The sequence below is a fragment of the Barbatula barbatula genome, assembly GCF_947034865.1.
Source record: "Barbatula barbatula genome assembly, chromosome: 12".
In the NCBI taxonomy this organism is placed as follows: Eukaryota; Metazoa; Chordata; class Actinopteri; order Cypriniformes; family Nemacheilidae; genus Barbatula; species Barbatula barbatula.
In genome coordinates this window covers 3,450,314-3,468,129 of record NC_136775.1, presented here as the reverse complement: position 1 = coordinate 3,468,129, position 17,816 = coordinate 3,450,314, and the positions used below count along the sequence as shown (strand labels likewise).

The 17,816-nt window shown below is 42.9% G+C and overlaps 1 protein-coding gene and 1 long non-coding RNA gene across 2 annotated transcripts; both read right to left on the bottom strand.

Moving 5' to 3' along the window:
- Positions 1–5,548: 5,548 nt before the first annotated feature.
- LOC306902028 lies at positions 5,549–7,719 on the bottom strand. The gene is made up of 3 exons (XR_013787403.1): positions 7,496–7,719; positions 6,309–6,655; positions 5,549–6,230 (listed from the first exon to the last, which is right to left on the bottom strand). It is a non-coding gene; the product is annotated as an uncharacterized lncRNA (long non-coding RNA).
- A 222-nt stretch (positions 7,720–7,941) lies between these two features.
- LOC306901884 (synapse differentiation-inducing gene protein 1-like) lies at positions 7,942–9,336 on the bottom strand. Its single transcript, XM_079470061.1, has 2 exons — positions 8,905–9,336; positions 7,942–8,443 (listed from the first exon to the last, which is right to left on the bottom strand). The coding sequence occupies exons 1-2, from the start codon at positions 9,232–9,234 to the stop codon at positions 8,282–8,284; spliced, it is 492 nt and encodes a 163-aa protein (XP_079326187.1). The 5' UTR covers positions 9,235–9,336; the 3' UTR covers positions 7,942–8,281.
- Positions 9,337–17,816: the final 8,480 nt, after the last annotated feature.

The window sequence follows — 17,816 nt, the reverse complement described above, 5'->3', positions numbered from 1 at the left end:
TTGTTAGTTCTTAAATAACAAATCAATATTGAATTTATGGGACATTTCGGCAATACGGCTGTTATCTTTCGGATCCAGACTAAGATTATATACATTTACAGAGAGGTTGGTGTTACACTGAATACGCACCACCGGTGTTCAAACATAACTAATACAAAAAACACTTAGCGTTGAGTAAACATGAGTCCATTACGTAAAAAACGTCCTTATTTATCTGACATGGGCCATAATGTTATCAGTCATGAGAACGAGCAGGATACAGTTTACAGAAGTGAATTAAAATATTTCTTGTGTTTGCCACGAGATGGCGACAAAAATACACTATTGATCTTTCTTGCGTACCACAGAGAACATGTTTTGTTTCGTCGGAAAGGAGCCATCGACTGGAACCACAGTACTACAGTATGCAGTCAACATATACAGAGGATCTGAGACATTTGGGAAGAGGGAAACCACACAGAGTTTAATGAAGGACTGTCATTGCATTGCTACACACGTTGGAAAAACGTGTTGGCAAAAGTTAACACTGTTGGTTATACAAATAATGAATCATTATTTGATTGATAATATCCAAATAACAATATCAGGTAGGAGGGTTTAACTTGCTAGCCATAGGATAGACTACAACATTAATGAAGTATAAATAGGCTACTAATGTACATAAACGTTAATAAACCATATGGTTGTTCAGCATTTCACATTCCCAGGTAACATGAGTGTGAGTATTTGTTCGAGCTACTGGAGTGTAAATAGTGTTTATAATAGAAAAAGGTTATTATATTTACTTATTTACATTTGTTTTGCTCCATAAATTCTGAAAGTACATCCTTGTGACAGTATTTATTGTTAGTGTAAATACTAATGTGCATAATAATTTATGATAATAAAACGTTTGGTTGTTCAGCATTACACAGTTTGAGATTATACAGTTATACCTGCTCCTTAGGGACAGTATACAGGATGGTGTATCAGGGTCAGGATACAATATAATGAGATGAAGTAGATTCACTTCTGCATTGTGATATTCTGTATTGCCAACAGTCTAAATAAAAAAGGAATTCTCCATTAAAGCGCTGGTATCTTACAACAAAAGAATTCCAGGGGAGGGTGTCCCCACCAAAACTGAGACCAAACCTACGCCCATATCAGATTACACTGCGATATATCAGAATAGTTAGTAATATTACCCCTGGTGACACAATAATCTCCTATCTAAAGTGTTCTTATATATTATATGTTTAATAGATAACAGCAATACATAAAAAGAGCATTTCATTATCAGTGTTCATGCTGTGAGTTAGAGGCTCAGATAGTATCACACTACACTGGAAGACGTTGCTGGATTATTTTGGCAGGATTGCCTTTATCTTGCTGTGGAGCTCATTTTCAATTTCGTTTTAAACATATACTTACCTATTTCTTATGATTTCTTTCATGAAACAAGACTAAATATCTGAGGTCACTTTTCTTGTGATGTAAATGTGTCCTCATTTAAGAAGTTTCAAATATTTTAACAAAAAAAAACAAGACAAGAATGCTTATAAGAATGTCCTTTTTTGCATTGCCGGTCTCTTGCTCATTTTGAATCTCAAAAAGTCAACGCGTTGTAATTTTGGTTAAGGTAAAGTTTGAACTCAAACTGAAAACAGTATTAACAGGAAAGAAAGTTACTAGGAGACAGTATACATTGTGGCAAAATCCATGATATCCTTGAATCTCCTCTGTTATAATGTAACATTCCTTTTGCAATCCGTAACATGTTCTGTGACCTCAGTGTGGGAGGCCTTACATGGTACCTGCACTTGATCCAAACCAAAGATATGAGCTTCACATAATGATGTGCGGGCAAAGGATTCAAGCTGTTTTAGGGGGGAAAAACACAAACTTTATAGCCACTCCTATTATGTACTTTTCAGGAAAATCAATTGTAAAATAAATTGTTTTCAAGTTTGGATTAAAAATAATGTTTACCAAAACATCCCAAAACCCAATCTGTATCTGTGAAACGTAAAAAAGTGAAATCTGGTCAAAATTGTATAATAATAACCTTTATTGATTATTAAAGTAATGTTTACATAATGCTATCGCACAAAGTAAATGAAGTATCACAACAACTTTAAATGCTTTAAAAGTTATAAAAATGCACTTTGAGATACTTTAAATGTAACAGTATAACTTTCTGCCGTTAGCAGAATACCCAAAAGTAAAGTAAAAATACATTTAAAATGCTACCTTAAGAAAAACAACGATAGAGATGAAAAGCAACAAAATGAAAGACACGCCAATTCCAACATTGATGTGGTTAAGGGTGCGTGCCATTCTGGAGTTTTTCTCTGCAATTGGTTGGTGTCCAAATGCGTTAGCATCTCTGGTCTGTAAAAGTAAATAATAAACGTTTAATATCTAAGTGCTTCGCAGGTCAGTAAAAAAGCAACATTAAACTGAACCAAGAAAAAACTATTATTGGGCAAAACGTGAGCAACATAAGAAAGGTTGATCAAAAAATGTTTAACTTAAAGTATAATAAAACGCCTGTTCCTTTCCTGGGGCATGAGTTCACACAGACGACATGAAAACAAAAGTGCTACCTATCCAGGTACTATGTACAGTCATGTCAAGCTAAGTTTCAATTGGTGACTTGAACCCTAAAGCTATTGAGTAAGAAGGAGGTGCCACTTATTTGGACAGAAGCACCAAAGCTGGAAATCTCCTGCAAGACACATCATACATGTAAAGTGGTTGAGATTTAAAATCGAAAGTCAATTCCGATTCTGGATGCAGAATAGAAAGGTTAGAAATCAAATAGGCTCCTTGATACGGCATTTGTTTCACAAAAGTGCGCATGCGCGGTAACGTGTGTTTATGTTGTTAAAATGAAACCATCTACACGTTCCATAACTTCCATCTTTACATATGCATTCCATAAAATGAGACGTGAGAGGAAGGGTCGATAGTAATACACCTCGCCTTTTGACTTGCTTTTACATTTAACTAGTACTTACTGTGATGGAGTAAACCAGAGCAGCAACCCCCAGAGGTAAACAACAGCACAGCATGGTAAAAATGGAGTAACACATGTAATCTGGCATTGGGTAGAGCAGTGGAGAGCTGGTCACAACGGTTGGCTGCACGGTGATAACTTGAAATCCTGAATATGACCCGTTCACGTTCGGACCCACTGGAGCGCCATACTGCTGGCAGTGATAGACTGGGGGGTTAGGAGGAGGATATCCTGCATTGGGATACTCCGAGCTCTCCTGATCCAGTGGAAGTAAAGGCTGTCCCATCTCACAGCTCCTTTCTGGCAAACGCTTATTTAGAGTCTCGCTGAAATCCATGTTAGTCTCTTTTTAGACTTTTTAAATCAGTTTACTTTTGTTTTTCGAATTGAAGATGGCTCTCCTTTGTGGTGGCAAACGGGAAGTAAGCTCGTCTGCAGATCCGGGTGGATTCATAAAAGCTAAACGGGAGGCGCATAAACGAAAGTTAACTCACTCGGCGTCCATATTTGCGACGCCTTTTGGCACCTATTTTAATCATACGGCTAACCTTGCTTTAAAGCTTCGCTTCGATTGGTTCTTGGCCTCCACAACATTGTCTACAGTGCAACAAATACCAGGAGACCAATTTAACCTGACATCCACTTTGCCTTTACGTTGGTTAAACTGAAATTGCGCTAAAGAAACACTTTCCAGGTGCGTACGACTACTGCGCATGCTCAAGGGTTGGCAGGCACGTACCGGAAGGCGGGACCTAAGAGCGAGCGTTCTTTCAGGTGTAAATAATTAAAGATATGGACGCGAAGCGTTAAATCCTTTAATGTAAGCCGTGGATATCCCGCTTATACAATGGACATGTGGCAGGTTAACGCTCTTATATAAGGGATAATGCTCAGGCAGCCGGTTGTTATCGCAGAAATAAGCCCCGACAGTTTCGATCAGGACGCGGACCGAGAAGTAAGAAACGACGACGTTCAAACGTCACGAACAGGCAAATGAGTTTAATCATTTGTAAATAATGTCATATATGTTATTAAAATATATATTTATAATTATTTATGTGTAATATTAAACTCCCCCTTTAAAATTGATTTGCAGCATCGGAGCCGTACGTGTAATAATTTTGTTTACAGTTCAATTTTTGATATGGTGAAAATGCACGTCACTTAATTGCAAGCGTTGATCAAACTGACTGGAACCAGCGCCGTTAAAAACAGAGTTGCGACACTCGTTGGAAGAAGGGAGGGCACTATCATAAGGCTTTAGGTGCGTTCCGGTTCCGGTTCACATTTAGACATACCCTCGCTAACTTTCCCCGCCGCCATTTTGAAGTGCGTTCCACTTCGTTAAATGAACGAGGGAGGTTTATATAGACAGCCCCTCCTTGCCTCGATTTTGACAGAGGGAGCGACTCTACATACTTCATCTGTACACTTCAAGCTCCTCTGAATCCCACAATTCAACTTGATGTGACGTCACAGCTGATCGCTCAATGGTGTATCCATTTCTCTCTACGCGTTCTTAGAAACACAATTAAATGTTCAAAGGGAAATTTAATAAAGTGTTTTAATAAAATGTAATCATTGCAATACGCGATGTAAATACAATCTTTTAAGCTGGGTCCGTGGAAGGCCTTTGCTCGGTTGACCTTACATTTACATGCATGCTAGTCTTTCTCTAATACTACTCATCGAACGTTAACGTTAAAGAGACCAAAAGCCAATGAAATCCTTCCACTGCATGTAATTGAAGACATAGTCTGTTAGCAGGTGTTAGCTAAAATTACCTTACCGAACTAACCAGCATGCAATTCTTTAAAATACAATCCGAACAAATCCGATTTTTTGTATGAAGTTACATACCCCAGAAGCGTAGGTGGCGATATACATCTAAACATGTTGGTTGCGACCTGCCATTTTAAGGAAAGAAGAAAGAGAAGCATGATAATTGATCGTTATTTACTGTTAGTTAACGTTAAAACGTCATATGAGGCGGTTAGTTTCACATGTAATCCCATGTAAATTATTCAATGTTTACTGTGATAATGGACGTGTATGCGTGTGGTGTTACTTGCAGTTGATGTGTTTAGTCAATATAGTTTGTGTTTTTACTTAATTTGTGGAAATTATTCAATATTTTACTGTGGTTGTTTTGTTAAATTCCTTAATTATTTGCGTTCACGTTTTTATAAAAAATTACTTATTTGATGTTTCATTTATTGTTCACTGCTTACTATTATAATGTTTACTTTTTAAATTTAAAACTGGAAGCAATGTCTAGATTTAGTAATATTAAAGATATTTAATAACATTTAAACAATCATTTTGCAAATCAAAACTGAAAGACTTCCATGGGAAGCTGAAAAACTTGAAATAAAAAATCACGTGATATTTTCTATTGTGTTTTACATGTCTGAGCCCGTAAGGAAGAATAGGTTATCGGAATCAAGTTCCCCTTTTTAACGGTCACATTATTGTGTGACTACAGGTGTAATTTAAAAGGAGATAATGCTGTTAATGATAAACTACTGGTCACATTAAAATAATTTTAGAGGACAAGAATATTTTAATATGGAAGATTCTGCGGTTTGTACACAAAGTGGATGCCAATTGTAAAGTGAAGATTTTAACAGCGGAAAGTTTATCCAAAAATTGAAATGATGTCCCTATTTACATTTATAATAAACCTGTATGATATGTTCTTTTCCCATAAAACAAAAGTAGACATTGGGCAAATAGCTGCAGTTACCATCCACTTTCATTTATTTAAAAATAGATATTATAATAGAAGACTTAATAATTACTTCAGGTTGGACAAATTGAACAAAATATTACTTGTACAGAATGCTTTCACATCGAAAAATGGGATTATGGTTTCATTAATCATTTCATTATTTTTCTTTCTTAAAAAGGCACAGTAGTCTATACATAATCTAGGACAGGAAAGTGTAACAGTAAACTATAAAATAAGCCAACTGCATGATTAAATCTCATTAGAAAGTACTGAGAAGTAAGTGCATTTCAATTTTTTCAGTATATTTTGGTCACATAGATATAAACAAAACATATCTCATCTCTAATGATGGTCACGGTTTTGAAGGACAAAGATGTAGACCATGTACAACCCAACAATGATGATGCCGACAATGAGAGCAGCATGGTTATAGTTGCGTGCCTTTCTGGAGCTTTCCTCTGCCACCTGTTGTTGTCCGGACGTGTTAGCATTTCGAGTCTGAGTGTAAAAACATGATCTTATTTCGTAAATTCAGTCTGTAGAAATGAAAATAGTGTAAATTGCAAGTTTACTTACAGTGACGGAGTTAATCAGAGCAGCAATGCCCAGAGGTAAACAGCAGCACACTAAGGTAAAGATGGAGTAACACATGTAATCCGGCATTGGACGGGCCAGTGGAGTTGGGCTCACATAAGCCATCGGCTGTACAGTGACCGGAACCTGTCCTTGATAAAACACTTGGCTGTTCTGGGCCTGAGGAATTAGCTGGGCACCTTGCATGTAATGCTGGGGTGCGTAGTCAGGAGGTGACTGCTTACTGTGATCCATTATTCTTGCACCCCTTTGCTTTCGGTTCTTTGGTGTCCTTCGCTGTCCTGTGGTTCAGGCTTTTCTGTCTCAGACCTTCGCACCATCAGTGATGTCTACATTGGTGGGAGGCGAATGGGAGGAGAAATGTAGCTTGTAGAGGAGGAGTAACAAGAAATGTAGTTGCAATACCAAAGGCACAATTTAATGTATTAACGTAACTGTGATCTATGGTTTCTGTTTAAAATGTGTTCACCATATCATTACATGGGGGTCAAAGTACAGCTAAAATCAGTAATATTTTAAGTAGATGTAAGCATTGCAAATGGAAAGTTAAAACATCTTTTAACTTCAAGTGGTGAAGACTTTCTTCACCATTTACATCAAGGGGATTAAACTACATTATGTTTATTTGTTAATGTAAAAATGCTAAATGTTTTCTGTGATGGTTAGGTTTAGTGATAGGGTTAGGGCAAACAGTCTGTATAGAATAAAAATCATTACGTTTAGGGAAAATTCCCTAAATGTGTGTACTTTGGTAATGTTTCGGGCAGTCGTGGCCTAATGGTTAGAGAGTTGGAATCGTGACCAGAAAGTTGCCAGTTCGATTCTCAGGGCCGGCAGGTAACGACTGAGGTGCCCTTGAGCAAGGCGCCTTACCCCTACCTGCTCCCCGGGCTCTGCAGTGATAGCTGCCCACTGCTCTGGGTGTGCGTGTGTTCACTACTCACTGGATGGGTTAAATGCAGAAGTCACATTTCAGGTATGGTTCACCATAACTGACAAATAGGTCACTTTCACTTCACATGTTTGAAAATGTGGTTAATGTAAATGTCATACTCTTAACCTAAATTTACCTCTTAAGAGACATTCTGCAAAAACATTTATGTGAAAAATCGTTATCCACATTACGCAAACTTAAATCATGACATTCCTAAAGTAAGAGTGAAACTTACATGAACTGTAAACGTATCACTCCAATCCTATTGGTTCGTTGGAAAGATTTCCCAGAGTAGGCTAAATAATTACATTGACCCAATAACATCACTTGGCAAAATCAGGAAAACTTGTCCTCCATTGCTATAATATTATTTAAAAATATCCAATCTTTTTGTGCGCCCTTAGGACACAGCTCTGATGGCTTTTACGTAATTTCTGGTAAGTAAAGAATTTTTTTACTGAGGCTCCAGGAAACAAGATAAGCACACAGGGATGTGACACGTGACTTCAAACCATTCTTGTAAATCCACCCTCATGTCGAACAGCCATGTTGATCTTTCACCGAGGCAAAAAAAGCGGTATTCAAAATCTACTCAAAACGTTTTGAGTAACAGAATTTAGTGCATGAGAAACGCCCCAGGTCAACTTGGGTTGAGTTTTAGAGAGAAAAAAGGCGATCAATAATGCTAAATCACAAAATATTTATTTACAATACAGAAAGTAAACTAACATATGGAGTAAATAACCCACCTCATTTTCAGTGGCTCAGAGTTTTAATAGAAAATTTAAAGTCAGGACCAAAAACAAAACATACTTTAATAGATGCATTTGTGGTTATGAAACTATAATAAACAAGCCAAATCAGAAGAAACAGTTTACCAATGTAAAGTTGAAAAGTGTCAAAACTATAATCTAAGCAACAGTAAGCAGATTTAAAATCATAATAACCAAATGTGTTCACCTTTGAACCATTTGTGTACAACAATAATGTTAATCAATTTACTGCCGTCCTACTGCAACATTTATGGATAATGGTGAGACTTATTAGAATATTCAACGGCAACAATAATGCCGGCGGTAATGACTGCGAGGCCGATACCAAGAGCGATATTGTTGAGGATGTAAGCCATTCTGGAACTATTCACTGCCATTTCTCTGTCTCCAGACATGACAGCTTCACGAGTCTGGAAAGCAAATGGGAAAAAACATCAGGTAACACCACTTCTATTTTTAGAAATACTCATTCTGAAGAAAGCTCGCTTAAAATGTTGACATTTTTGGCAGCACAGGTATACTGTAACCTGTTTAACAGTATCACACAGGCTGATAACATTTTATATCGGCTGGGAGTGATCAACCTCTCATGGTACTTTATATAAATGCCCTTGGCATATGGTTTTATCCAAAGTGCACTTAAGTAGATCGAGCTGCAAAGTTCTTCCATGCAGTCAAGTTATAGGTTATATCACGTTGTGAGGAATGAATCCGAGCAAGTTTTTCCTGTTTCCAATGCCTTCGTTTTGGCGTCAGCAGATAAATATCCAGTTTATGTTAACATAATTTTAGTGAGTGAATGCATCTTATTTGTATAACACACTGAAACATCATGAAAAAGGTAACAGAGATTTATACTGTATAAACTTACAGTGCAGGAGTAAACGAGTGCAGCAATGCCCAGAGGTAAACAGCAGAACAGCATGGTAAAGATGGAGTAACCCAGGAAATCCGGCGGTGCACTGATCAGTTGAACAGAGGTCACATAAACCGCCGGCTGGGCGGTGACGGCCTGGCACTCTGGATAATACCCTTGGTTGTACGGGCCCACTGCAGCACCGTATTGATGACCCTGATACCCAGAAGTGCTGGGATAGTTTCCTGGCGGAGGGTATCCAGCATTTGGGTACAGAGAGGGCTCCTTGTACGATGGTGGTCCGGTAGACTGTATCAATCTTGATTTCTCTGACGAATCCTCCATAATGTCTTCAAACAGTCTTTCAAGACTTCATGTGCTTTGCTTCAGTGCTATGCAGAGACAACACACCTTGGAATCTGCCAAGGAAACAAGCTTTTCTCTGTTATGTAAGAAGGGGAGGAAACATTCTGTCCATTGTGTTTAAAATGAGATCATTTGCTAAATGCAGGTGGATCTGATATCAAACATGATAAATTTGATTTATGTTCGTTATACACACATACTGTAGATTTGTCAGCTGTTAACCATCGAGAATCGATTTGACTGAATCGAAAGAGATTTATTTATCCAGTACATGAAGTGTCACAAAATGGTTTTGGACAGAACCCAGATGCAGGCAGACGAGGAGTTAGATAAAACAAATTTTATTTAAATGTGAACAAAACTAGAAAAACAAACACTTCCCTCTACAGGGAAAAACTATATAAATCCACAAACTTAGAAACAGGTAATCCAAAACACGACGTCCAAAGAACAACAAGACTTACAATGATCACAAACATTAGACAATGCACCGACACTGAACAGAGGGAAGTGACGTTCCCCGGGTGGAGTGTGCGGTCGCGGGCCACTTGTGCCCGCAGACAGCTGCCACTTGGAGGGGTCGACCTAGACTCCCGTCCAGAGCATGTAAGCTCTCTTCGACACTCGTGTCGAAGGCTTACAGTGCTGCTGGACAAGCCGCTTCTGCTCTCCATGCTATGGCAATCCTCCAGGTCTTTCAGGCGAAAGTCCTGAAGGATTTGGATGGCGGGAAGCCCGACCCAACTCGCATGAGTGAGTTGCGCACTGCCACAGACCTCGCGCTACGGGCGACGAAGGCCACGGCGGGCGCCCTGGGTCGGTCGATGTCCACAATGGTGGTCCAGGAAAGGCATCTGTGGCTCAACCTTGCGCAGATGAGCGACGCCCAGAAGGCTCGCCTTCTAGACGCGCCCATCTCGCAAGCCGGGCTGTTTGGTGATACCGTGGAGGACATAGCGCAGCAGTTCTCCGCGGTTCAGAAGCAGACCGAGGCGATCAAGCAGATCCTGCCGCGCCGCGACGTGGCCACCAGCAGGTCGTCACGTTCTCGGCCGCAGTCTGTTTCCCAACAGCCCCGCCCTTCCGCGGTGGCACCTCCGGTTCCAGGACCCTCCCATAGGACGACCCGCCAGAGACGTCGAGCCCCGCGGAAGAAGGCATCTGTCCCCCGTCAGCAGTCCACCAAGAGCTCTGCTAAGCGGCCCTGACGGGACGAACCTGGGGGAAGTTTCATTGGGTCCGATCCCGGCCATTCCAACACTGGATCGGGGAAGGACGCTGCCTGCCGCGTCTCCATCAAGTCCGGGCCCTTTTCAGGGCCCGGCACCCACTTACTCACGAAAAGAGATATTTCCCCTGGGTTTTTCTCCACAGCACTCTCGTCCAGACGGTGTCTTGGATGGATCGGGCCGCCGACCGCAATCTCCCCCGGACGTTGCGTCAGGCCGCCTGAAGCAGGTAAACATACAGAGCCGTCATCCTGCCGGGGGGTCACCCCTGTGCGAGGTGACCGCACTGTCAGCCACCGAACCAGCCTTCCCCGGTACGGTGAAGCAGATTGTCCCTCTGATCCCGTTGTTGCGGTTCTCTGAACAAGCAACTGCACAGGCTGCCGTTCAGAATGCTGACGCAGAGACGCATCCTGGGCTCGGTACGTCACCAGGATTGGTTCGTGGCAATCGACCTGAAGGACGCGTACTTTCACGTCTCTATTCTCCCCCGACACCGGCCGTTCCTACGGTTCGCGTTCGAGGGAAGGGGGTATCAGTACAGGGTCCTGCCATTCGGTCTGGCCCTGTCTCAACAGGTTTTTTCCAAACTAGTGGAGGCTGCCTTAGCTCCTGTCAGGGAGCAAGCCGTGCGAGTGCTAAACTATCTCGACGACTGGCTTATCTTGGCACACTCGCGAGATGTGTTGTGCACGCACAGGGACCTTGTGCTTCGGCACTTAGACCGTCTAGGCCTCCCGGTCAACCAGGAGAAGAGCAAGCTCTCCCCCGCGCAGAGCACCTCTTACCTGGGGCTGGAACTAGACTCTGTCCGTATGACAGCACGTCTCACCAACGAGCGTGCACTGTCAGTGCTGCGCTGTCTGAGGTTGATCAGTCAGCATCCCTCGACATCGCTGAAGAACTTTCAGAGGCTCCTGGGGCACATGGCGTCCTCGACGGGGGTAATCCCTCTCGGGTTGATGCACATGCGGCCGCTTCAGCACTGGCTACAGAGTCGGGTTCCCTGGACGGCGTGGCACGCCGGCACCAGGCGGATTACGGTAACGCCGCAGTGCCTTCGCACTCTCTTACCCTGGTCAGACTTGACCTTTCTCCGAGCGGGGGTCCCGAGGTTTCGAGGCGTGTCGTAGTAACGACAGACGCCTCCCTGCAAGGGTGGGGTGCGGTGTGCAACGGGCACGCAGTATCGGGTCACTGGACGGGTCCCCGACTGCGGTGGCATATCAGCTGCCTAGAGTTGCTAGCAGTCCATCTGGCACTGAAGAGGCTCCAGCCCCTCATGCAGGACAAACACGTGCTAGTCCGGTCGGACAGCACGACTGCTGTGGCGTACATCAATCACCAGGGCGGCATACGCTCACGGCAGTTGTCGCAACTCGCCCGACGCCTCCTCCTCTGGAGTCAGCAGGTGACGAAGTCCCTGCGGGCCACGTTTCTCCCGGGCTACATGAACCAGACAGCTGATGCGCTCTCTCATCAAGGCACTCCCCACGGAGAGTGGCGGCTCCATCCCCGCGCAGTCCAGCTCATATGGGAGCGGTTCGGTCAAGCACAGGTGGACCTGTTTGCCTGCCCGTACTCCACCCATTGCCCGCTCTGGTACTCCCTGACCGAGGGTCCCCTCGGCACGGATGCCCTAGCACACAGCTGGCCGCGGGACAAGCGGAAGTACGCCTTCCCCCCAGTGAGCCTCCTTGCACAGGTCCTGTGCAAGGTCAAGGAAGAGGGGCATCAGGTTCTGGTAGTGGCGCCATACTGGCCCAACCAGACCTGGCTCTCGGATCTGGTAGATCTGACGACGGCCCCCCCCTGGCCCATTCCCCTGTCGAAGGACCTGTTGTCGCAGGGGAAGGGCACGGTTTGGCACCCCAACCCAGGCCTCTGGAAACTCCATGCCTGGCCCCTGGACGGGACGAGGAGACCCTAAGGGGCTTGTCGGTAGCGGTCCAGGAGACTGTTCTGCAGGCTAGAGCCCCTGCCACTAGGCGGTTGTACGCCTATAAGTGGCGCCTCTTTTCGTCCTGGTGTTCTCCCCGGGAGGAGAACCCACGGAATTGCCCGATCGGGTCGGTGCTGGCCTTTTTACAGCAGAGACTTGAGAGTAATCTCTCCCCTTCCACACTGAGAGTGTATGTTGCGGCCATTGCCGCACATCACGATCTCGTGGAGGGTAAGTCTCTCGGTCAGCACGACCTGGTCACCAGGTTCCTCAAGGGCGCGAGAAGGGTGAATCCACCTCGACCGCGCTCTGTACCCTCTTGGGACCTTAACGTGGTCCTACAGGGCCTTGGTACGGCCCCGTTTGAGCCCCTCGGAGTTGCCAGTCTCCCTCATCTGTCGATGAAAGCTGCACTCCTGACGGCGCTCGCCTCTATCAAGAGGGTGGGGGACCTACAGGCATTTTCCGTGTCCCAAGGGTGCCTAGAGTTCGGGCCCGGCGACTCTCACGTTGTCTTGAGACCCCGGCCCGGTTACGTGCCCAAGGTTCCCACCACTCCCTTCCGGGACCAGGTGGTGAACCTGCAGGCGCTCCCCGCAGTGGAGGAAGACCCAACCTCTAATGTGTTGTGTCCAGTACGCGCGCTGCGCCTCTATCTGGACCGCACACGGAGCCTAAGAAGCTCCGAGCAGCTCTTTGTCTGTTACGGAGGACAGCACCCGGGGGGGGGGCTGTCTCCAAACAGAGATTTGCGCACTGGATTGTGGATGCCATCACGGTGGCATACCAGTCCCAAGATCGCCCGTGCCCGCTTGCAGTGAGGGCCCACTCCACTCGGAGTGTGGCCTCCTCGTGGGCACAGTCACAAGGTGCCTCTCTGGCAGACATCTGCAGTGCTGCGGGTTGGGCTACGCCCAGTACCTTCGCAAGGTTTTACAATCTTCGCGTGGAACCAGTAGCAGCCCATGTCCTCAACGCCCCCGGCGTGTAGGACGGACTCCTGTTCTGGGCGTACGCCTGCGAAAGCGCCTTCTCCCCTGTCCAGGTGAGACTAGTGCGTTATTTAGCCTCCCTACTTTCCCCTCTCGGGCGAAGTATAGGCATTCCATCCATCACTAAGCATTGCACTTGGTAACAGACTGAGCGGAGCCGTCTGTTAGAACCAGGTCCATTATAGGTAGAGTCTTCCCTGCTCAGGCAGACCCCTGTATTAGGACTAGTGCCCCATACGTAGTGACTCCCCTCTGGGTCGTCCCGTGTGTTGAATTCCTCACTCAGGATTTCCCGATTGGTGAATCTGTGACCTCCCCGCCGGTGGTATCCCACCTGGATTGTTCCCCTATTCGGGCTAACACCTTTCCGCATGATGTTCTCCCCGCCGGGGAGACCATGTTAGTATCTCCACATGTAACCTCCCCTCCAGGTAGGATGTGGCCTCCGTAACACACTCTTCTGAGAGGAGAGCAGTGTTTCCCCAGTGTTCGGCTCCGGACAGCACCTCGCTACTAGAGGCGTACGCCACTGTCCGTGAGGCCGGCAGTAGAGGCTTCTCAGTATGACCAATACTATGTGGCTGGAAGATTACGTCTCGCGGTAGCACTCTTGTGACTCGCTAGCCCAGTCAGGGTCGCTCCGCTAGAGGTTGTGATGTCGGTGTAAGCGCTGTGGCGTTTAAGATTGATCCCCAGTCAGTCTCTCACAACGTCGAGAGACCGACTGAAGGGGAACGTCTCGGTTACGTCTGTAACCTCGGTTCCCTGATGGAGGGAACGAGACGTTGTGACTTCATGCCACAACGCTGCACCGAATCACTGCAGTGAACGTTCCAGGTTCCTCAGTACAAAGGGTAAGTGAATGACCGCCGCCATCTTCCTTTATACCCGTATGCACGGGGCGGAGACTGGCGTGCGCGTGCCATTCGCCAAGCCCATTGGCGTTTTATAATTAATTATCTCGGAGAAGGTAGGTTCTCAAGATCAAACCCCAGTCAGTCTCTCACAACGTCTCGTTCCCTCCATCAGGGAACCGAGGTTACAGACGTAACCGAGACGTTACAAACTGCTGTGAGACTGCATTGTTTTTAAAGAATTTTCCTTTACAGAAAAAACAGGGGGAATGTAATTTTACAGGGAACACCCGTTATTTTACAGTGTTTTTCTGGCACCGATGCACAGCTGCCAGAAGATTTGAGTTTTTTAACAAGATTATTTTTTTTACAGTTTATTTTTGAAATACTATCAAAAACAAAAGAATTACAGAATAAGACAACACATTTACAACAATTTAAACCATATCCTTATATCCTATAATTTTACAAGTATTTGTATCTTTTTTATAGATTTATTTTACAGTTGGTTGGAGAAAAATACACCTTCATAAAGCACCTACGACACTGCGGTTTTCCTGTGATGCACTGGAGGACTTTCCAAATGAACCTTACCCCAAGTATTTACAAGAAACACGAGGGATGGTTAGTCTTTGTGGTTAGTTCACGAAGCCACACTATTGCCATTATTTACTTTCATTTCAATGAAAGATCACCCTCCATTAAAATGTCTTGGGATCTCTGGATTGTGTGTAAATTCACTCAGGAAATGTATTTTCACGTTTCTGTATACTTTCTATATTTTGAGCCTAATTAAAAATTTAATTTACTCACCCCATGTGCTGTTACAACACATTATTATTTTCTATCTTCTGTAAAACAAAGTTACATTATAATTGCATAACTACTACAGTAAGTTGGATTGGTTCTTCGGATTTATGGTACCATTTGGACAAAGAATCCTTCTTTGGCATCATAAGCACTTTTTTTGTGTGGTATGTATTATCATAGAAGAACCACAGAAGAGTGCTTCTTCCTTTAAAGCTGTATTCTTTGGAAAGTTCACAATGTCCTGACCTACTTTTGTGGCATCATTCAAGAAGTGGGGGACTGTTACCCACAACCGCATTCAGTATGTAGGCTGTTAACTTCTCCCCTTAAGAAACTGTGCTACTTTATGCCCAGAGAGGCGATTAAGAGGTGTAACAGCAGTCACTCTGTGGGCTTTACCTTGTGGAATCAATATTTAAAGAGACGGTACACAAAAATTAAAGTATGTAATAGTTTACTTATACCTGTTTCTTTGAAACACCACAGTCGCAGTCAACATCAGTTTTGGGTGTAACTAGTTAATAAGTAAGTTACTATAGTTTAATGATTTTTATTCTTAATTGTTTCTGTTATTTGATTACAGTTACTTTGGATGTATAATGAACTATATACTGTGTGTAAAATACTGGAATTGAAATTAATAATAAAATGCTCGCATTAATGTATCTTTCTCACATTTGTAATACTTTAGTCAGTTAATAAGAGTATTTTATGTAGTTTTATATGATTTATTTGAATGAATTAAGAGCCGTTTCATGTCTATCCTTGAATCACTTAACTCAAGGTTGATGTAAGATATATATAAAGCAATAAGTAATAAAATACTTAAATACACTATTTATGTAATTAGTAACAAGTAATTAATTACGTTTTCAGAGTAACTTACCCAACACTGGTCACCATTCACTTTTATTTGTTAAAAAAATTATAATAGTGAATGGTGATGCAAATTGTCAGTGACATTCAGAATAATGTAAGATCAGTACTTTTACTTTGAAAATGCATGTACATTCACAAATAAGTACTTTTGCAGGAGTATTTTAACAAAAAATAATTCAGTAAATGATAAGTACACCATTCTTGTAAGGTTTCTGTGTTTCTGTCATGTCTTTTATTTTGAAGTTGTTTTTGTAGTCATGGTTTTTAATGGTCTCTTTTATTGGTCTTTTGTATTTCCCTGTCCTGATTGTTTCCAGGTGTGCCTTGTCACTTCTGATTGTTTTGTGTATATATTTACCCCCTTGTGTTTGCCTGCTCCAGGGGCCGTTTATGTAGGGAGGTTCAACCAACACCGTTAAAATGTGAACGCTGAGTTGTTTTACACACCGAGATGCGAATCTTTGAGTTTTTAGTTTCAGAACAGCTGATTTCAGTTAGTTCTATCAACTCTGGGTAGACTTACCTTGAGTTGAGTATGTGCACCACAACTAAGACAAGCCATGATATGACGCTCCAATATGACGATTCAACATGGCAACGGCACCAAAAAATAGGCAAAATGGCGGTGGAAAGCACTTAAGAGCGAGGCACACTTACGGCTTATTTATTATTTATTATTTATTCACTTCATCGCTTCATTTCTACATGTATGTCTGTATTTATTCATGCAATTTTGCAATTTTGCATACACTTTATTAAGTCATTTCTCATCGTTAATAGAAAACTATGTTGTGATGTAATACACGTACGATAACTGATTTTATTGATGTAAGGATGGATGAGATACATTGTGATGTATCTAATTCACTGTAAAGATAAACGGTACAGTGTTAATAAAAATGCAGGGAAATGAAAAAAATTTCACTCTGGTCCTAAATTGCTCTCCTGAAATCAAAGTACATCCCCATGAATGAATGCAGCCTCTTCATGAATCCTCTATAAAAGCAAATGACGTATTAGTCAGTCTGTGTGATCAAAACGTGTGCTATGCATGATTGTATTATGAATGAATAAATAAGTTACACCACTTAAAAGGGGGTTGATCGAAATAAACTCTGGGTTCACCAAAGAAAACCTGCTCCCGACCAGGTTAGGTTCACAGAGTAAGTTACTATGGCAACTGAAAGTTTCCCTCATTTCAGGGTTAATATACTTTCTGAAACAGGCCCCTGGTCAGTTATTGAATGTATTTCAGTTGTGTTTTGTTCTGCTCACCATGTCTGATCTTGTTTATGATGCTCGGTCTCGTTACCTTCATGCAGACTGATTCAATCCCTTAAACGCTGCACTCAGATCCAGTCTCTCTGTTCCAATGCTTGGACTACTCGTTGCTAGTTATGGCGAATTGAAGCTTTCTGAACCACTGAAGTTTTCAATAAAATTGTATCGGAATAAGGTTAATTACTCGAAGCTTTTTAAGAAGAGCTCGACTATGACTATGGCTTGTGAAAGTGTAGGAAAGCGCTGTGTCGCAAAATGTTTCACAACGGACCGACGCAATAATTTTAGAATCAATAATGATTTAATAAATGAATGAATGCATGCATGGGTCGATTAGTAAATTAATAAATCAGTATATTAAATACATGACAATAATCTGTTTTGCATACTTGGTAACTCAAAAGAATAAACATAACACTTGTATTGTTGATGTAGGCATTTTTTTACTCTTTGTAAACCACTCAAATTCAGGAGTAAAGTAAAGAGGAAGTAAATAAACGCAGGTGGATTTACTTTCCTACCATTACAGTAAATTCGAGCTGTAACAACCGATGAGGGCGTGGGCTGTGTTGCG